The 18,980-nt window shown below is 44.3% G+C and overlaps 2 protein-coding genes across 4 annotated transcripts in view; one reads left to right on the top strand and one right to left on the bottom strand.

Annotated features, from left to right (window-relative positions):
• The window catches only part of ABI3 (ABI family member 3), a 21,392-nt gene extending 20,069 nt beyond the window's left edge, over positions 1–1,323 (bottom strand). The window contains exon 1 of one of the 2 annotated variants that reach the window (XM_083583491.1): positions 919–1,323. In XM_083583491.1, coding sequence (XP_083439617.1) covers positions 919–1,035 — 117 coding nt within the window. In that variant the 5' untranslated portion in view covers positions 1,036–1,323. The remainder of the gene's footprint in view (positions 1–918) is intronic. The other variant, XM_083583490.1, reaches the window with a different exon arrangement.
• Positions 1–18,980, top strand: part of GNGT2 (G protein subunit gamma transducin 2) — a 20,408-nt gene extending 1,428 nt beyond the window's left edge. Inside the window, exons 2-4 of one of the 2 annotated variants that reach the window (XM_083583717.1) lie at positions 6,371–6,533; positions 16,768–16,857; positions 18,556–18,980. In XM_083583717.1, the coding sequence (XP_083439843.1) occupies positions 6,371–6,533; positions 16,768–16,857; positions 18,556–18,681 (379 nt within the window). In that variant the 3' untranslated portion in view covers positions 18,682–18,980. Of the gene's footprint in view, positions 1–6,370; positions 6,534–15,471; positions 15,790–16,767; positions 16,858–18,555 lie in introns of those variants that run through there. The other variant, XM_083583718.1, reaches the window with a different exon arrangement.

Raw genomic sequence — 18,980 nt, 5'->3', positions numbered from 1 at the left:
AGAACCCCGATTCTTCCAGCAGCCAGCCCCCCACCCAAAGAATGCTCCTCAACATCCATCCTCTGCAACATTGCCAGGAACTCCAGTGACCACACTGTGCGTAGCTCTTAACACTGCAGTGCCAGCATGCCGGGGAACTCCTGAAACTTTGCTGCCCTGGGCAGCTTGCCAATAATAATAATTTTTTGGAACTAATAATAATAATAATAGTAATAATAGTAATAATAATAATAATAATAATAATAATAATAATAAATTTATACCTCGCCCTTCCCAGTTCAAAAACCGGGCTCAGGGTGGCTAACAACAAATTTAAAACACTTAATTATAAAAGCAGCATAAAATACAGTATAAAAACATGAACAACAGTAAAATTCAAAAATCAATTTAGGGGAAATAAGCATTAGATAATCCCTAGGGCTAGCTGGCCCTACTTGGGCTGGCGAGGAGGCCAGGGGAGAATTAGCTGTGGGGTCCAAGAGCGGGTGATCTTCATAAAAGGGGAGGGGGAGGGAAGGGAAGGGAAATAAAAGATCAGGCTGAATTCAAATGAAAGGCCAGGTGGAATAGCTCTGTCTTACAAGCCTGACGGAAGGAGGTTAAATCCTGAAGGGCCCTAGTCTCATGGGACGGAGCATTCCACCAGGTCGGAGCCATCACTGAAAAGGCCCTGGTGGAGGATAGTCTGACTTCCTTAGGGCCCGGGACCTCTAAACTAAGATTATTCATGGACCTTAAGGTCCTCTGCGGGGCATACCAGGAGAGGTGGTCCCGTAGATACGAGGTCCCTAAGCCACAAAGGGCTTTAAAGGTCAAAACCAGCACCTTGAACCTGACCCTATACTCCACCGGGAGCCAGTGCCAAGTCTGCCCGCCTGGCAGGGCCAGCCCCTGATGCAATGCCCTCTTGCCACTCACCTCCTCATAGTTGCTCTCGCAGTAATCTGCCACTTTGAGAAGGTTGCTGTAGTTGTCCTTCAGGGTTCCCCTGGCGCTGGGGATGGCGTTCTGCATCAGCTGCTGCAACTCAGACATATTGCGGCTCCCCACTTCCTTCTCTGAGCACACAGTCTGAGCTGCAGACAGGTTTTGAACCTCGCAGCTGGGTTGGTGGACTCTTTTTGTACTTGAGTTGCCTCCTGTGGGCAGAGCTGATCCCTCCCCCTCAGCCTTCTGTCCCAGACGTCGTCTTGCTGACACCCTGAAATTTATTGCTGCCCTCGCCCAGAAAGCGTGCGTGCGGATTCCTGTACGACACCCTCTCTGGCCTCCGCCTCTGTAAGCGCAGACACCTCCATTCCGCACAGGAGTCTTGAAAAACCGCTCGCTTGCCCAGAACAAGGGTCATGAGAATTAACAGAGGAAATTAACAGAGGCGGAGGACCTGTGAAGAGAGGAAACCATTATTTTTAGAACCATTTTGCTTGGCTGATTGCAGAGATCTTGGGAGCAGAGTGTTGGCTTTTATTACTAATCAAGCTGTGGTGAAATGCCCTGGAATCTACTGAGGGTTGAATTAAATATTAATAATAATGATAATAAGAAGAAGAAGAACAACAACAACAGTGGTACCTTGGTTCTCAAACTTAATCCATTCCGGAAGTCCGTTCCAAAACCAAAGCGTTCCAAAACCAAGGCACGTTTTCCCATAGAAAGTAATGCAAAACGGATTAATCGGTTCCACACTTTTAAAAACAGCAATTTAGCATGAACTTTACTATCTAACGAGACCATTGATCCATAAAATGAAAGCAATACTATAAAATAAATAAGACAGTATTGTAGATAATTATTTTTTTATTTTTTTAAAATTCTTACCTGCACTGACGATAGTCATTTTTTGGATGGGGGGCTTTTATCCATTTCCATAGTCACGCAATCAATCAATCAGTAACTGAACTGGGTTCCACACAGTCACAAAAACAAATTAACCGAAAAAGTCTCAAAAACACAAAATAAGTAGCAAAAACAAAAGCGCCCAAGTTAATCCGTTCCGGAAGTCCGTTTGACTTCAGAAATGTTTGAAAACCAAGGCGCAACTTTTGATTGGTGCAGGCGCCCCGGAAACAATCGCCGACAGCTGCATCGGGTGTTCAGCTTCTGAAAAATGTTTGAAAACCAGAATACTTACTTCTGGGTTTTTGGCGTTTGAGAACCAAGGCATTTGAGTACCAAGGCATTTGAGAACCAAGGTACCACTGTAGTAGTAGTAGTAGTAGTAGTAATATAATAAGGCTTTTTTCCAGCTAGAACTCGCTGGAACTGTTTTGCCACCTCTCAGGTGGGTGCCATTACCATTCTAAGAGAACGAAGGAGGTGTTCATGATGGGTTCAGGCATATCTTTTTCTAGAAAAATAGCACTAATAATAATAATAATAATAATGTCTAGATTAGCTTTGGCAGGGACTGAGCTTCTGTTTTTGTTAAGTTGTGGGTGAACATATCAGACGACACAATGATTCTTCAGACAGCTCTTGTTTATTCACAGGCCAGAACAGAACTGAACTGAAGGGTTCAGCCAGCCTGCTTATATAGAGCTCCACTACAATGCAACTGTAACCACTTTCTGTAACTATCCAATCACTGAACATCACTTTCAATCCCTTATTTGCATATGTGGACCTGAGTGAAAACTACCTACAGTATCCCCCTGCTGGCCCAGGGTGAGAACTTCAGTACATAACAGTTTTCATGGTACCTAAGATATTGCCTCTTCCCAAGTCACTTAAGAGCACATGTTTCTACAGTGGTACCTCGGGTTACATATGCTTCAGGTTACATACGCTTCAGGTTACAGACTCCGCTAACCCAGAAATAGTGCTTCAGGTTAAGAGCTTTGCTTCAGGTTAAGAACAGAAATCGGGGTCCGGCGGCGCGGCGGCAGCAGGAGGCCCCATTAGCTAAAGTGGTGCTTCAGGTTAAGAACAGTTTCAGGTTAAGAACGGACCTCCGGAATGAATTAAGTACTTAACCCAGGGTACCACTGTAATCCTTATGAACATATATCAAGCCCAGTGCTAGTAAAGGGAGTCAGAGGGCTTGGGTGAAGGAAAGAGGGAGTGGGGTAAATGATTAGTCCTTCAGGACTCTGGGTTGAGAAGACCTCTGTATTCACACATTTGATTTGGTACTACAATGAATCAGATCCACATCTGAGGACCACTTCTCTTTCAACAACCACCAGGGCCTTTTCTATAGTAAGTAAAGGTAAAGGTACCCCTGCCCGTACGGGCCAGTTTGCCAGACTCTAGGGTTGTGCGCTCATCTCACTCTAGAGGCCGGGAGCCAGCGCTGTCCGCAGACACTTCCGGGTCACGTGGCCAGCGTGACAAGCTGCATCTGGCGAGCCAGCGCAGCACACGGAACGCCGTTTGCCTTCCCGCTGGTAAGCGGTCCCTATTTATCTACTTGCACCCGGGGGTGCTTTTGAACTGCTAGGTTGGCAGGCGCTGGGACCGAACGACGGGAGCGCACCCCGCCGCGGGGATTCAAACCGCCGACCATGCGATCGGCAAGTCCTAGGCGCTGAGGCTTTTACCCACAGCGCCACCCGCGTCCCTTTTTCTGTAGTAGTGCCAAAATTATGAAACGTCCACCCAGGGTAGATCTGCTAGGTTCTTGTTTGATTTTCACTGGGAACTTCTAAGCAACCCCTAGTGCAGCCTTCCCTGGCATGGTACCCTTCAGATGTTTCTGGATTCCAAGTCCCATCATTCCTGATCATTGACTATGCTGGCTGGGGCGGATGGGAGTTGGAGTCCAAACCATTTGGAGAGCCCCAGGTTGTGGCTTGGCTGTCTTGGTGCCTCCCTTTCCCATGTACGGTGGTCTGGATGAAAATAAGCAGAGCTGGCCCCTAGTAAATAATAATAATAATAATAATAATAATAATAATAATAATAATAATAATCCTGTCTGTTTGCTGACCACACAGTGAAAACAACAGGTAGCTGGACCCTGAGGTCCAGGCAGAACCTATTGCCCTGAGATTTGTACACTTACAGTTTCCACTGAGTAAGAAATCAATACTCAAGTAGAATTTATGTTCCGAGGGGGAGGGGAGCTGAGATATTCCGGATGTTAAATCCCTAATCAGTAGACCAAATGAAACAGAAGATTGCTGCAGCTGGGCCAGGGCAGAGAGAGAGAGAGAGAGAGAGAGAGAGAGAAAGAGAGAGAGAGAGAGAGAGAGAGAGAGAGAGAGAGAGAGAGAGAGAGAGCACTGCCCTCTTGACATCTATCCAGCTCTGCTTCCGTTAAGCCTCTAAGTAACTCTGGAGGATAACTCATACAGGGATGCTGTGCCCACAAAAACAACTTGAATTTGACCTTGGGTGTTCATGAGCCAGTCTCTGAAGTTAATTTCTCCCCACCCAAAAGAGAAAGAGAGAGGTCTGGGGCTGATCCCTACCTGAAAGCTATTCCTCTGCACCTGCAGGCGCTACAGACAGAAGTACCGTTTTGGGGGGACAGGGGACGGGCAGGTGTGGGGGACTCCCTGGTCCTGAATGGGATAACTGTGCCCCTGAAGGACCAGGTGTGCAGCCTGGGAGTCATTTTGGACTCATAGTTGTCCATGTCCTCTGTGTCCAGGGCAGCTGTCTACCAGCTCCATCTGGTACGCAGGCTGAGACCCTACCTGCCCGCGGACTGTCTTGCCAGAGTGGTGCATGCTCTAGTTATCTCCCGCTTGGACTACTGCAATTCGCTCTACGTGGGGCTACCTTTGAAGGTGACCTGGAAACTACAACTAATCCAGAATGTAGCAGCTAGACTGGTGACTGGGAGTGGCCGCCGAGACCACATAACACCGGTCCTGAAAGACCTACATTGGATCCCAGTATAATTCAAAGTGCTGGTGCTGACCTTTCAAGCCCTAAACGGCCTCGGCCCAGTATACCTGAAGGCGCGTCTCCACCCCCATCATTCAGCCCAGACACTGAGGTCCAGCTCTGAGGGCCTTCTGGTGGTTCCCTCCCTGCGAGAAGTGAGGTTACAGGGAACCAGACAGAGGGCCTTCTCGGTAGTGGCGCCCACCCTCCCACCAGATGTCAAGGAAATAAACAACTATCTGACTTCTAGAAGACATCTGAAGGCAGCCCTATTTAGGTAAAGGTAAAGGGACCCCTGACTGTTAGGTCCAGTCGTGGACGACTTTGGGGTTGTGGCACTCATCTCACTTTACTGGCCGAGGGAGCCGGCATTTGTCTGCAGACAGCTTCCGGGTCATGTGGCCGACATGACTAAGCCGCTTCTGGCAAACCAGAGCTGTGCACGGAAATGCCATTTACCTTCCCGCCACAGTGGTACCTATTTATCTACTTGCACTTTGACTTGCTTTCAAACTGCTAGGTTGGCAGGAGCGGGGACCGAGCAATGGGAGCTCACCCCGTCGCGGGGATTCGAACCGCCAACCTTATGATTGGCAAGTCCTAGGGTCTGTGGTTTAGATTTAGGGAAGCTTTTAATGTCTGATGTTTTATTGTATTTTTAATATTTTGTTGGTAGCCGGCCAGAGTGGTTGGGAAACGCAGCCAGATGGGCGGGGTATGGCGATGTGCCGTAGTTATTTATTGGTGATGGGCAGGCATGGGCAAACTCGGCCCTCCAGATGTTTTGGGACTACAACTCCCATCATCCCTAGCTAACAGGGCCAGTGGTCAGGGATGATGGGAATTGTAGTCTCAAAACATCTGGAGAGCCAAGTTTGCCTATGCCTGGTGATGGGCATGCAGTCTCGTTTTGCTCCAAGGCCACCTGTCCTCCATCATTATGTAATGCAGGCTTAGCCCTTCAGAAGTTTTGGACAACTCTCCTCCCATCTAGCCAGCACAGTTGTTCTGGCTGGGGCTGATGAGTGTTCGTGTTCAAAACATCTGGAAGACACAAGGTTGGTGAAGGCTGGCTTAGTCTCTCCCAGGTGGAGTCGGTCCTGGCAATGGAAACAGGTTTGGGCACTGAGTCAACAATGCTGTCGCACCTCTGACTCTCTAGAGCAGGGTTTCCCAAACTTGAGTCTCCAGCTGCTTCTTGACTACAGCTCCCATCATCCCTAGCTAGCAGGACCAGTGGTCAGGGATGGTGGGAATTGTAGTCCAAAAAAACAGGTGGAATCCAGGTTTGGGAAACTCTGGGTGGGCAAAACATGGTGGTCCATGAATAGAGACCTTGGGGATTCAGAGTTAGGGATTCCCAAGGTCTGATTTTGCAATATTTTAATGTTTGTCTGCAGATAGATCTATTGATCTGCTTTCCCCCCCTAATGTGCCATCTGTTGTCTTCTCCCCCTCCCCCCTCTTCTCCCTTACCCCGAGTTTGAGGTTAAGTCAAAACACCTGACCAGTTTTAACTTGCTGAGTCTATTATCAGATTAAGGACAGGAGACAATCAGTTCCAAAGCAAGTCACCACCTAATACCGAAGACGTCTTCGAGCCGACAAGTGGACACAGCAGAGGACATCATCTCACCAGCGCAGGCAAATGTATCTCTAAAACACAGTGGAGCTTTGGAGGGGGGAACACATCAAAAGAGGTAGGTGTTCTCTCCTTGAACAGACCAGGATTGTCTTGTGATGGGAAAACAAAATTGCTGTAGATCACCTTACCCAGTGCTTTTTGTCCTGGGGGAACGCAGGGGGGGACGCATACCCCTAAACATTTTGTGAATCTTTGTCCATTTGTCCATTTACTGTATTTATTTTTCCTGATTTGAACTATAAAATGGTGATTTTCTTGAGTCAAAACGAGAGTACCCCTAAGCATTTTTTTTAAAGAAAAAAAGCACTGACCTTACCTATGCACATTTTACTGGGGTGGGTTGGGGAGGAGTTTAAAGGAGTTTGCATTAAGGGTATTTTGAGGTAGCAGTTTTATACGTCAAATCCACCTGCTGCAACCTGCATGCAGATACAGGTTCCTACAGTCTGATTTTGGATGTGGAGAAAGACAATGGCTCGATGGTTTTATAGAGAAATGGAAGTGGTGTGACAGAAAGATTAGCGCCACTGGTATGCATGCCCACAGACGCACATGCACACACGCATTGATGGGAGGAGTGCCTATTAAAAAAGCCACAATGCCCCGATGATGATGATGATGATGATGATAATTTCATTATTTATATGCTGCCTACCTGACTTTTTTTTGTAAAGTAAAAAGCCTTCCCAACATTGCACAGAACATATAATATGCATTGCATTCAGTAACGTACGTCAGCACTGTAGATGGGGTTGAAACTGAGTTATTTCCGTTTTATTTATTTATGTACTTATTGCCCTGGAATATAGATTCCCCAGGCAACAAATAACAGCTTGATTTCTTAAAAAGAAAAACCCCTGTAAAATATTTAACAGTGATACCAAGGCACACCAGAAACCAAGGCAACACAAAATACCAGTAATAAACGACGCCAAATTCAACCACTTAAGTCATACTTCAGAGAAGCTTCGTAAACTGTTTGAAAAGTTAGAAAACAAGCAGCCGCTAAAATGGCAGGGGCAAGACTAAAAAATGATGGTAGGTGATATCTAGAAAGAGTAGTTATTTTAAAACTAAGCAAAAAAACCGCACAAATCTTTGTCATGTAGAAAAGACATTAATGTGGCAACAGGCAAGCCTATGAAATCTCGTGTTCCACATCTTTGCCATAGCTGGGCATATGAAGGCCTTGTGGGGTGGTGGTGGGGAAATTGGAGGTTTTTTCCTGTTCCCCCCGCATCTTATTTGTTACCAAAAAAAATTGGCCAGGGACCTGTGTTTCTCCTCCCTAAATTTCTGAAGTTTTTCCAGGCCTTCACTTCTCTAGCCATAGCTATGTTTCGGGATTAGGGGTGGCTGAGTGAGGCAGAGAGCCGATTTGACAGAAATGTTTCCACAAGCCCCTGTAAATTCATGGAAGTATAAAATGTGCCTGGGGTTGGAAGTTCAGCCCTTGCCCTCATCCCCACCATGCTGCAAAATGCAGGGCTGGTGTGATTCCAGCCGTCCTACCATCTTAATATTCTCAGAGGCATTTTATATGTTTATGCACATTCCTGTGCTGGGATTGTGCCCTGAGACCTTTAAGTACCTAACAAGGTCCTGATGAAGAGTTGAACACGACTAAATGATATATATGTGTGTGTGTGTGTGTGTGTGTGTGTGTGTGTGTGTGTATCATCATCAATCTTTATTACAGTCCAGAGACCCAACAAATCATTACAAAACAATACACAATTCATACAGCCTACTTCCAGGTTAAACAAGCATTTTGCTTAGAATATAGGGCTCCTATATATAGGAACGCTTTCCTTCAGGCACTTCTTTTTGGGGCAAATCTACACCATACATTTAAAGCAGTACTTCAGCAGTCATGCCTTCCTGCAAAGGATTCTGGGAACTGTCACTTATTAAGGGTGCTGAAAGTTCTTAGGAGACCCTGCTCACAGGGTGACGATTCCCAATGTCCTTAGCCAACTACAGCTTCCAGGATTCTCTGGGCGAAGCCATGACTGCTAATGCAGTAAACGATTGCTTTAAATTTATTGTGTGGATGTCACTCCCAGGGTCAGGCTAAAAACGCTCTGCACTAGGCAGCATAAGAAGTTCTCCTGTCAATAGGTCCAGCTGCATACCCTCCAACATTTCTCCAATGAAAATAGGGGTGTCCTATTCAGCAACAACAACAATTTTATTTTTTATAACTCACCCATCTGACTGGGTGGCTTCTAATATATATAAAAACATCATAAAACATTCTAAAGACTTCCCTATACAGGGCTATCTTTAGATGTCTTCTAAAGGTTGTCTAGTCACTTATCTCCCTGGCTCAGGGCGGGTTGCATAACTCTTACCCTCCAACATTTCTCCGAAAATAGGGAAAGCAGGACATTCCGGGATCAAATCAGAAACTGGGAGAGTGTCTGTAAATCTGCAACTGTCCCTGGAAAATAGGGACACTTGGAGGGTCTGGCTGTGCAATTTTAGACTCTGGACTTGGCGGTCTTGCTGGGGCCTCTCTTTAGATAGCACGTTTTTTGCTTCGTTTACAGCACAATTTTGGTCCTTCCTGCACATTCTGCTGACTGGGGCCTTGTATTATAGCTCTGTAGTTCTGCCCTGATGCTGTCAGTGGCTGGGTTCAGGACAAAACTCTAGTTGAGCGAAGGGGAAAGAGAAAATGAGGAATTGTTTTGACCTCGAAATGCTTTTAGGGTGGGGCGCTGTTTCACTTGCGGTCAACAAACACCCCAAACGCCATACAATTTAGGAAATCATGTTCTGCAAACTGGTTTTGAACAGCTTTGGAAAGACATTGGACCGACGTGTCAAGTACGATTAATATGATCTTTCCAAATCAGTTCCATCTAATGCATTAGATGGGAACTGCGTTGGCATTGGCACAAGCAGTGCTGGTTTATCTGAACAGAGCTGTGCAGATTGGATTAAGTATTTTGGCCCATTGGCAAAACAGTACAAGAGTAGAGGAAAGGAGGCATGGTGCCCATGACAAATTGTAGGGAAAGGGGAAAGCCTATGGGGCTGGAGAGGTGGGATTGGTTCTTACAATGTCTACAGAAGAAGACAACTAAAAAGATTCCTTTCTGCAGCTTTTAACCAATGGATGGACGTTCCTCCACCCATTCATCCCTGCTGGTTGTCTTAAAATATAATACTGTGTCAACTATAAAAATGAATGCATTACCAAAAATGTTACTTTTGTTTCAAACAATTCCGGTGATCAGCAAGACAGATTGTTTCAATGTATGGCAAAAAGATATTTCTAAATATATCTGGCAAGGAAAAAAACACCCCAAGAATAAAATATAAAATACTGCTAGATGCAAAAGAGAGAGGAGGTTTCTCCCTGCCGGATATGAGATTATATTATGAAGCATCTTGTCTCTGTTGGTTGAAGGAATGGATGACATTGGAGAATCCACATATCTTAGATCTAGAAGGTCATGATAATATTTTTGTTTGGCACGCTTATTTGTAGTATGAAAAGGTGAAAGTACATAAAGGATTTACAAATCATATAATTAGGAAAAATTTGTATAGAGTATGGGAGAAATGCAAAAAATTATTGGAGACGAAAACATCACTTTGGCTCTCACCGTTGAAAGCAATAGCAGTAAAGAAAAAGAACATGATAGAAGGTTGAACACCTTATAGAACTTTATTAAAACAAGAGGGAGGAGAGTATAAATTAAAAGAATTTAAAGATTTATCAGGAAAGCTAACAATAGGGATACAATATCATCACTTGAATGAAGTATTTAAGAAAGATAGGATACGAGGGTTTGGAGAACAAATATCACAATTGGAGAGAGATCTGTTGGAATGTAAAGTGCTGTCTAAAATGTATAAGATATTATTGGAATGGGAGACAAAGGATGAGCAAGTAAAATCTTCAATAATACATTGGACAATAGATATTGGTTATAATATAGCTATGGAAGCATGGGAACGACTGGATATAAAATTTACAGCATAATATGGTTTAAAAGAAAACTACATGGAAATGTTATATAGATGGTATCTAATACCGAGTAAATTGGCAAAAATGTATAAATCAAAATCAAATGTGTTGGAAATGCAAAGAGAAAAAGTATTTTTTATCATATGTGGTGGTCTTGTAGTAAGATTACAGCTTACTGGGAAATGATATATAATAAATGGAAAAAGATGTTTAAAACAACATTTGTTTTAAAAAAACAAAAAAACCTAGAAGCTTTCCTTTGGGGAATTATAGGGATAGAACTACCTAAGCAGTATAGAAATTTACACATCTTTGTGACTACAGCGGCAAAAATGTTATTTGCCTAAAAATGGAAGGAAGAAGAAGGTCCCAACTGTATCCAAAAGAACGGATATAAAAACTTGTGGAATATGCAGAAATGGCGAATCTTACCAGAAAACTAAGAAATCAAGATAATAAACTTTTAATAAAAGAATGGAAACGGTTTATTGAATATTTACAAACAAACTGTAAGGTCATTGACAGGCTTATTGTAATAACCTGCAGTTTCATAAGAGCATATATTTAAAGTAGATGAATAAAAGAATAAGTTAATTTAGAATACACAGGAAATGTAAAAAATAATAATGTAAGGAACCACAGAAAGAGGAGGAAGTCGAGTTCTGAAATGTTAGAATGATTCTAAAACTATTGAAATGTATATAACTAAAAATCATAATTTTTTTTTTTTTTTAAAAAGAGTATAATTCAAATGCTGAGGAAGTAGACTTTGTCAGCCATTACTGATCTTCAAATCAGAAAGCCATATTAGGCAGGGGTTAGAAGGGCAAGTTCAAAGATCGGTGGGGAGCCCTGTTAAACTTCTGAGAAACTCAAGAGTTTACTGTAACACAGCTTGAAAGTCAGTGTTCTGAGCTTGTCTTCTAATGTAAATGCTCTAGTGTAAATTTAACTTAACTAAGATCCCATCTGCATTGCACAATTAAAGCAGTATCATGCCACTTTAAAGAGCTTTCCCCCATAGAATCCTGGGAACTGTAGTTTGTTAAGGATCCTGAGAGTTGCTAGGAGTCTCCTATTCCTCTCACAGAGCTACAATTTCCCGAGTCCTCTGGGAAGAGGGATTGGTTGTTAAACCACTTTGAGAATAAGGCAACGCCTTATTCTTTCCTCTGAGATTGTATCGCAAGCATTTGGTTCATTCACCAATACAATGGTTTGCCTTAAAGAGGAGACAAGCTCATTTCAACAATCTTCCTTCACATCCTCGCTGAACACACCCTCGTATGAAATCTGATGGTTTTTTTGGCAAAACCATCAAATGCTATTGAAGGGCAAAAAAATTTAAAGGTAAAGGGACTCCTGACCATTAGGTCCAGTCGTGGCCGACTCCGGGGTTGCGGCGCTCATCTCGCTTTATTGGCCGAGGGAGCCGGCGTACAGCTTCTGGGTCATGTGGCCAGCATGACTAAGCCGCTTCTGGCAAACCAGAGCAGCGCACGGAAATGCCGTTTACCTTCCCGCCGGAGCGGTACCTATTTATCTACTTGCACTTTGACGTGCTTTCGAACTGCTAGGTTGGCAGGAGCGGGTACCGAGCAACAGGAGCTCACCCCATCACGGGGATTCGAACCGCCGACCTTCTGATCAGCAAGTCCTAGGCTCTGTGGTATAACCCACAGCGCCACCCGCGTCCAGTAAAATTTACTGAATCCCTAATTCAGTCATGAAATATACAACCAGCCTATGCAGTGATTCAGGATTCATTCAATCATTCAGGCGGGAACACACGTTTACTAGAAGCAGGCCCCACTGAATGCTGTAGGACTGATCTCTGAGTAAACGGGCAAAGGACAGTGCTGAAATTCATTTAAAACATTTATATCATCATCATTTTATTGGTATGCCTTCTTTCCATAACTACGCTCAAAGCGGCTTACAACATAAAAAGATTTACACAATTACCAACATAACAAAAGTAGTCCTAAATAATAAATAAAACACATCAAAAAGTACACAACCAAAGATACACAAAATAATATCAACAGCAGCAACAAAATTCTCTGAGCAATACCGCAACCAAAGAGCCTGGAAGTTCGAAAGGACTGACAGAAAAAGAAACATGAACACAATTAGAAATATTTTAAATGTGAAATGCAATAGAAACAGTAAAATCATCATGGAAAAAAAGCAGCAACAGTAAAACCAACCAAAGAGAACAGAAAAATGAAGGCCTTCCTTTAAAAAATAGTATGATCTTTACAGTGCAGCAGAAGACAACCAAGGACGGGGTGAGGTAGACTCATTTGGGTAGGGAATTTTCGATGATCTTAGTACTAGGGCAAATTCATATGGGAGCAGATGGACCATCACATATCTTGGTTCCAAACTGTACAGAAGAAGAGGAGTTTGGATTTGATATCCCGCTTTATCACTACCCAAAGGAGTCTCAAAGCGGCTAACATTCTCCTTTCCCTTCCTCCCCCACAACAAACACTCTGTGAGGTGAGTGGGGCTGAGAGACGTCAGAGAAGTGTGACTAGCCCAAAGTCACCCAACAGCTGCATGTGGAACCCGGTTCACCAGATTACGAGTCTACTGCTCTTAACCACTACACCACACTGGCTTTAAACTCCATAACCAGCACCATGAGTTGGGCCCAGAAAGAAAACTGAGAGCCAGTGCTGTCTGGCAGTAGCAAAACATGCCCCCAACATCTAGGACGACTTAAGGTGACAACATCTGGAGGGCACCAAATTGGAGAAGGCTATACATGTGGATCAGGTGGCGATCTTAAGAGTATCGCTGCATAGTGTCATGAGCTAGGAGCTCCTCTATCTCTACCGCCTAAATTATCCTCATTGTGTTGATCGAGTACACTTGTGCCAGTCTGGTGAGCAGAAGAGGCCCGAGATTCAAAAGTGTGGTCCAAAGTCAGTGAATCACAGGCGCATCAGAGGGTGCACCATGAGTGAAGCACCATGTGCATAAACATAAGAAACATGGGGCTCTCCTATCAACCTTTGCATGTGTACCTCATAACCAATTGTTCTGCAGCTCCCCTCCTTCTGCTGCAGAACACTTAGTACGGGAGACCCTTCTCCAGAAACTTGCTTCTGAGTGCAGAATGGAGGTGGCAGTGGACTGGATTCTGGCAAGACAGAGGTGCCTGGATCAGTAGAACAGCCAATCTGGAAACTCGGATTCAAGTTGTTCTGGATGGAGTAGTATATTCTTACATCTATACATGTGTTTTGGGAGTGCTTCTGAACCTGGCCTTGACCATTCCATTTCTAGGGAGCCCTCCCCAAACCATAGTTTGGGTTGCAGCACAGAGAGCAAGCCAAGTCTCTGTGTCTTCACAGCTCCATATGAGACTATCCTAGATTCCCCGTGATCTATTCTCCCACACCTAGCATGAAGTAGTGTCCAGCCAGGTGAGTGGGGAAAGGCCTAACTCCTCCACTAGCTAGTTGTTTCTATGGCAACACATCTCTATTTGATCAATTTGATCTTTAGACAAGTAAAAAGGATCCTGAATGGCCAGGACCATTAACAGAACAGAGAGACTGTTTAGACCTCTACAATAGGTTCTCATCCTGCAAATACAAAACCACAGGTTTGGAGGTTATGTAAATATATCATCCAAACTGACACACCCCTCAACAAAAATCCTATAACAATATATTCTTGGCACTGATTTCAGCCTAGTTCCAACTTTCGCTGTTCCACAAAATCTGAATCCAGCATTATGTATTATTTTTTATCCATCACTTATTCACATATGCAGCCCGGAAGGGGCCAAAGCAGACCAGAACTATCATCAAAGGCTGGTGTTTTTCTGCAGCTGGTATGATGGGAGAAATTTGGGGGCAAACAGGTCCCAAAATTTTGACCTGTTTTTGTTTCATGACCTTGGAGAAGCCACAATAACAATCCGCTTGCCAGGCTGTGGGTCTCTAAAATACAGATCAGGCTTGTCTTCCTCGCTGTGGGTTGGAGAGGCTTATTTCATTAGCGATAATAAAGCGCTTTGGGGCTTATGGGTGGAAAAAAGAAAACTCTAGCAAAGGGCAACTTCTTAACTTTTGCATGGAAATAGCAGCAAGGTCAGCAAAATGTTGTTTTGCTCCATTTAGAAGAAGCGGGTCAGTCATTTCAACTCTGAAAGTTAGGATACAGGACTGGCAATTATTTCACTACCTAACCCCAACCCCTAACATTACCAACAACAACAACAACAACTTTGCAGTGCTTCTTTAATTAGGACAGGGTGATTCAAACCGTTTAAACAGCCCTTAGCAGAGAAATGGGATTCTTGGCCTGCTTGGGTCTGTCTGTCCTAATGGAGGCCACAGCAAGATACTTTCTGGCTGAAATTTTTCTGGAGAGTTGAGAAAGGAATTGACCTCTTGTGCTCAGAAGCTTGGAGCTGGCTGGACGCTGCACTGATTCTGCCTTAAAGACGAATACTTGCCTCTGCCTGATACTGAAGCCTTTATTGGTCTACCTTAATTTGGAATTTCAAACAGGCATCTACAATAGTTTTTGCTACTTACTGCTCCCTTACTATGTTAACAACAGCGTGGGGAATTTTCACCAATATAAATTATTTTCGTCATCATTATACTGCTTAATGCCAAAACAAGCTTCTGAGCTGTCTACAAAATATTTTTAAAAACCATTTGCACAACAGTAATATAATTATACAATAATAAAAAATACACTCTAATTAAAACACAATAAAACAATCCCTTGGAGGTTTCTAAGCAGAGGCTGTATGACCATCTGTCATGGATGCATAATTTAGCTGCGATTCCTGAATGGCAGGGAGTTGGACAAGATGACCCTCAGGTTTCCTTCCAACTCTACAATTCTATGATCCTATTAAAAATGGGATTTTGCCAATGCAGTGTAGCAGTTACAGCGACTAGGGAGATCACAGAACTCAACTGCTCACTCAGCTCTACCTGTACAAGCAATGGATCAGCTGAACTGTTCCTGGCTTGTACCATCCTGGCCCGTACCATCCAGACTACAGAGGGAGAGTCACACATTTCAGAGATGGGGAACTAGCAACCCTTCTGTTTGTGTTGGACTGTCAACTTCCATCATCAGTCTACTGTCGCAGAGGCGCTAAATATTGACAGGCATCTTCATGGTTTTTTGCTATCTCTTTTGTGGAGTTCACTTCTCGTCCCAGACTTGGACCAAGCAGATTCTTCAAAGCAGAAGAATCTCCTCTTGAGAACATCCCAACAAAGGGATGTTCTGAGCATCTTGGCACAGCCAAGACAACGCGTGGAGACATCGTCCAGATTTCAGTGAGGTTGTCCATAATTTCCCCTTATTTTTTTCTGCTTCCCAGATGCATACCTTCTTCTTGTTGTTGTTGTTTAGTCGTTTAGTCGTGTCCGACTCTTCGTGACCCCACGGACCACAGCACACCAGGCACTTCTGTCTTCCACTGCCTCCTGCAGTTTGGTCAAACTCATGCTGGTAGCTTCGAGAACACTGTCTAACCATCTCGTCCTCTGTCGTCCCCTTCTCCTTGTGCCCTCCATCTTTTCCAGCATCAGGGTCTTTTCCAGGGAGTCTCTTCTCTTCTCACGAGGTGGCCAAAGTATTGGAGCCTCAGCTTCACGATCTGTCCTTCCAGTGAGCACTCAGGGCTGATTTCCTTCAGAATGGAGAGGTTTGATCTTCTTGCAGTCCATGGGACTCTCAAGAGTCTCCTCCAGCACCATAATTCAAAAGCATCAATTCTTTGGCGATCAGCCTTCTTTATGGTCCAGCTTTCACTTCCATACATCACTACTGGGAAAACCATAGCTTTAACTATACAGACCTTTTTTGGCAGCATACCTTCTTAGTGCCTTGTTTAAGTCACCCAACTTTTGCAGCGAACAAAGTGAACGGCATATGGTGGCTGGTTGAATAAGCTGCTTAACTAATTGATTAAGGTTCTTTGTGAATCTTCATTGCCATGACTTCATGTAGGGAGCAAGCAATATCTAAGGCATAAGTAGACACACCAAACATAGTGGTAAATCCTACAATCTATTGATGGGCACAGTTTTTAAAGTTTTAAATAGATACCACAGGAGGAGGGAAACTGAGCTGCAGGAGGAAGAGTTTAACCCTCCCCGCTGCTAAGGACCCAGCGAAAATCACCCCCCGCCACAAGTTGTCAGTTGCCCCAGAATGGAGCTTTCGCTGTTGTCACTACCTGAAAATGAGTGCTTATTTGTCTCCGCCAGAGGGGCTACGTGAGATTGGCTAATATGGATTTGTCTTTGGATTTCAGGGCAAGATGGCCCAGGATATGACTGAGAAAGAGCTCCTAAAGATGGAAATAGACCAGCTGAAAAAGGAAGTGAAGCTTGAAAGACAAATGGTAATGATTCCCAAAAGCTCTGAGACAAAATATTTATGCTGGCCGGCCAATTGGTGCCAGGCTGCACAGACAACATGCATTTAAATACAAAGAATTGTGGGAAATGCAGTTTAAAGGGGCTGGGAATTGTAACTCCTTAGGAGGGGGGCGGAACTACCATTCCCAGGGTTCTTTGGAGGATGTCGTGTGTTTTAAAGGTATGGTGTATATACAGCCCTATCGTGCGCAAGTTCTTTTAAGTTACACAGCACAAATTGTCAGGTGGAAAGAGGAGGTTGCTCAGTTCTGGCTATGATCAAATAAAGCAAGCATAAGCCACTGAGAAGTTCTCCTGCACAAGGCCCACTGAAATAAATGGGAGCTATGCGAGGATAGCGGGTGGCGCTGTGGGTTAAACCACAGAGCCTAGGACTTGCTGATCAGAAGGTTGGCGGTTCGAATCCCCATGACGGGGTGAGCTCCCGTTGCTCAGTCCCTGCTCCTGCCAACCTAGCAGTTGGAAAGCACGTCAAAGGGCAAGTAGATAAATAGGTACCGCTCCGGCGGGAAGGTAAACACCGTTTCTGTGCGCTGCTCTGGTTTGCCAGAAGTGGCTTAGTCATGCTGGCCACATGACCCGGAAGCCGTACGCCGGCTCCCTCAGCCAATAAAGCGAGATGAGCGCCGCAACCCCAGTCAGTCACAACTGGACCTAATGGTCAGGGGTCCCTTTACCTTTACTTTATGCGAGGATACAACAGTATTGCACAGCTCCCAAACATTGAATGTGTCTTGTGCAGCAGAAGTTCCTGTTGAACAGAGCCCTGTATTATGTAATAGTGCAAAGACTATGGGTTGTTTCAACCAGACAGCTACTTGAGTATTTCAAACATTCAAGTAGCAAGACACATGGGGTGGTATTCAATTAATTCTTACTCAGAATAGGCCTATTGAAACTCACAAACCTAAGTTGGTTGTGTCCATTAACTTGAATGGGTCTCCTCTGAGTAGGCCTTGCATTGAATACCACCCATGAAGACAACATCAGTGAGGATTTTGCTTCCAGCCAGGGGGATTTGCTGAATATTTGTACACACACACACACACACATTAGTACTTGGCTATACAAAAATCCCTGAAAGAGTTTGAAACTGAGATTTCTGACTTTCTCCAGTGGGATGAGTCTGTTAGTTATTACTTTATTGTGTTGGCCCAGGACATTTTGCTGCCAAAATTAGGAGGAGCAGAAAGAGGCGTCACCCCCTTCCTAGAGTCTAGGTACAGAGCACCAAACCGTGGTCACATTATTTTGGGCATCTCAGGCAGAAAATCCCACAAGTGCCCCTCTTCCCTCTGCAGCAGTTAAAAAAAGCAAAAGCAAAATAGTAAATAACTAACCATTCACCACCTCACTCTGTCCAATGGTAGAGCCAGCCCCCACCAATTTGCATGCTTTCACATGACAGCTTTATTCAGAAATTGGTCCCATTGAGGGGTGGTAGTCAACAAAGTAGATCCACTGGTGCAAAGACTTTTGGCTGCACAGTAGCACTCTCCCCCCACCCCACGTTCCCCTAAATCTGTTATGGGTAGAGCTGCATTTGTCCAGGTTTTCCCACACGTCTAGGAATCACTCCAGGAGAGATCAGGTACCAAAAAGTTTTAGGCCGGTCCACAGAACCACAATGATGATGCTAATTTTTTCCCCTCCTCACACAGGTCTCGAAGACAGCAAAAGAACTCAAGGATTATATAGAATCCATGGCTGGAGAAGACCCTCTCTTAAAAGGTGTTCCAGAAGACAAAAACCCATTCAAGGAGAAGGGAGGCTGTATAATAAGCTGACCCCGGCCCCGCCGAAAGAAGATCATTGTTGTGTCCTTGTACGAGAAATACCAGGACTGTAAGAATCTGTCTAGTGTAACTGAGTGTAAATGATCTTCTGCCGGGGGGCGGGGGTAGGACTCCTTTGCTGGAGTTTCACATAGAACAAAAGAATTGGAAAGTGGTCTCCTCCAAAAGAAAAAAGGAAGACGACAATCTCTCTTTTAGGACCTCACGTTCAATTCCTTGGGTTGCTTCGAGAGGAAGGATGGGATATAAATTGAATAAATAAAATAAATTCCCATTTTGTAAATACGTCA

This window comes from Podarcis filfolensis (assembly GCF_964270895.1).
Source record: "Podarcis filfolensis genome assembly, chromosome: 13".
In the NCBI taxonomy this organism is placed as follows: Eukaryota; Metazoa; Chordata; class Lepidosauria; order Squamata; family Lacertidae; genus Podarcis; species Podarcis filfolensis.
The sequence above is the reverse complement of the archived record's forward strand: the minus strand, read 5'-3'. Positions and strand labels throughout refer to the sequence as shown.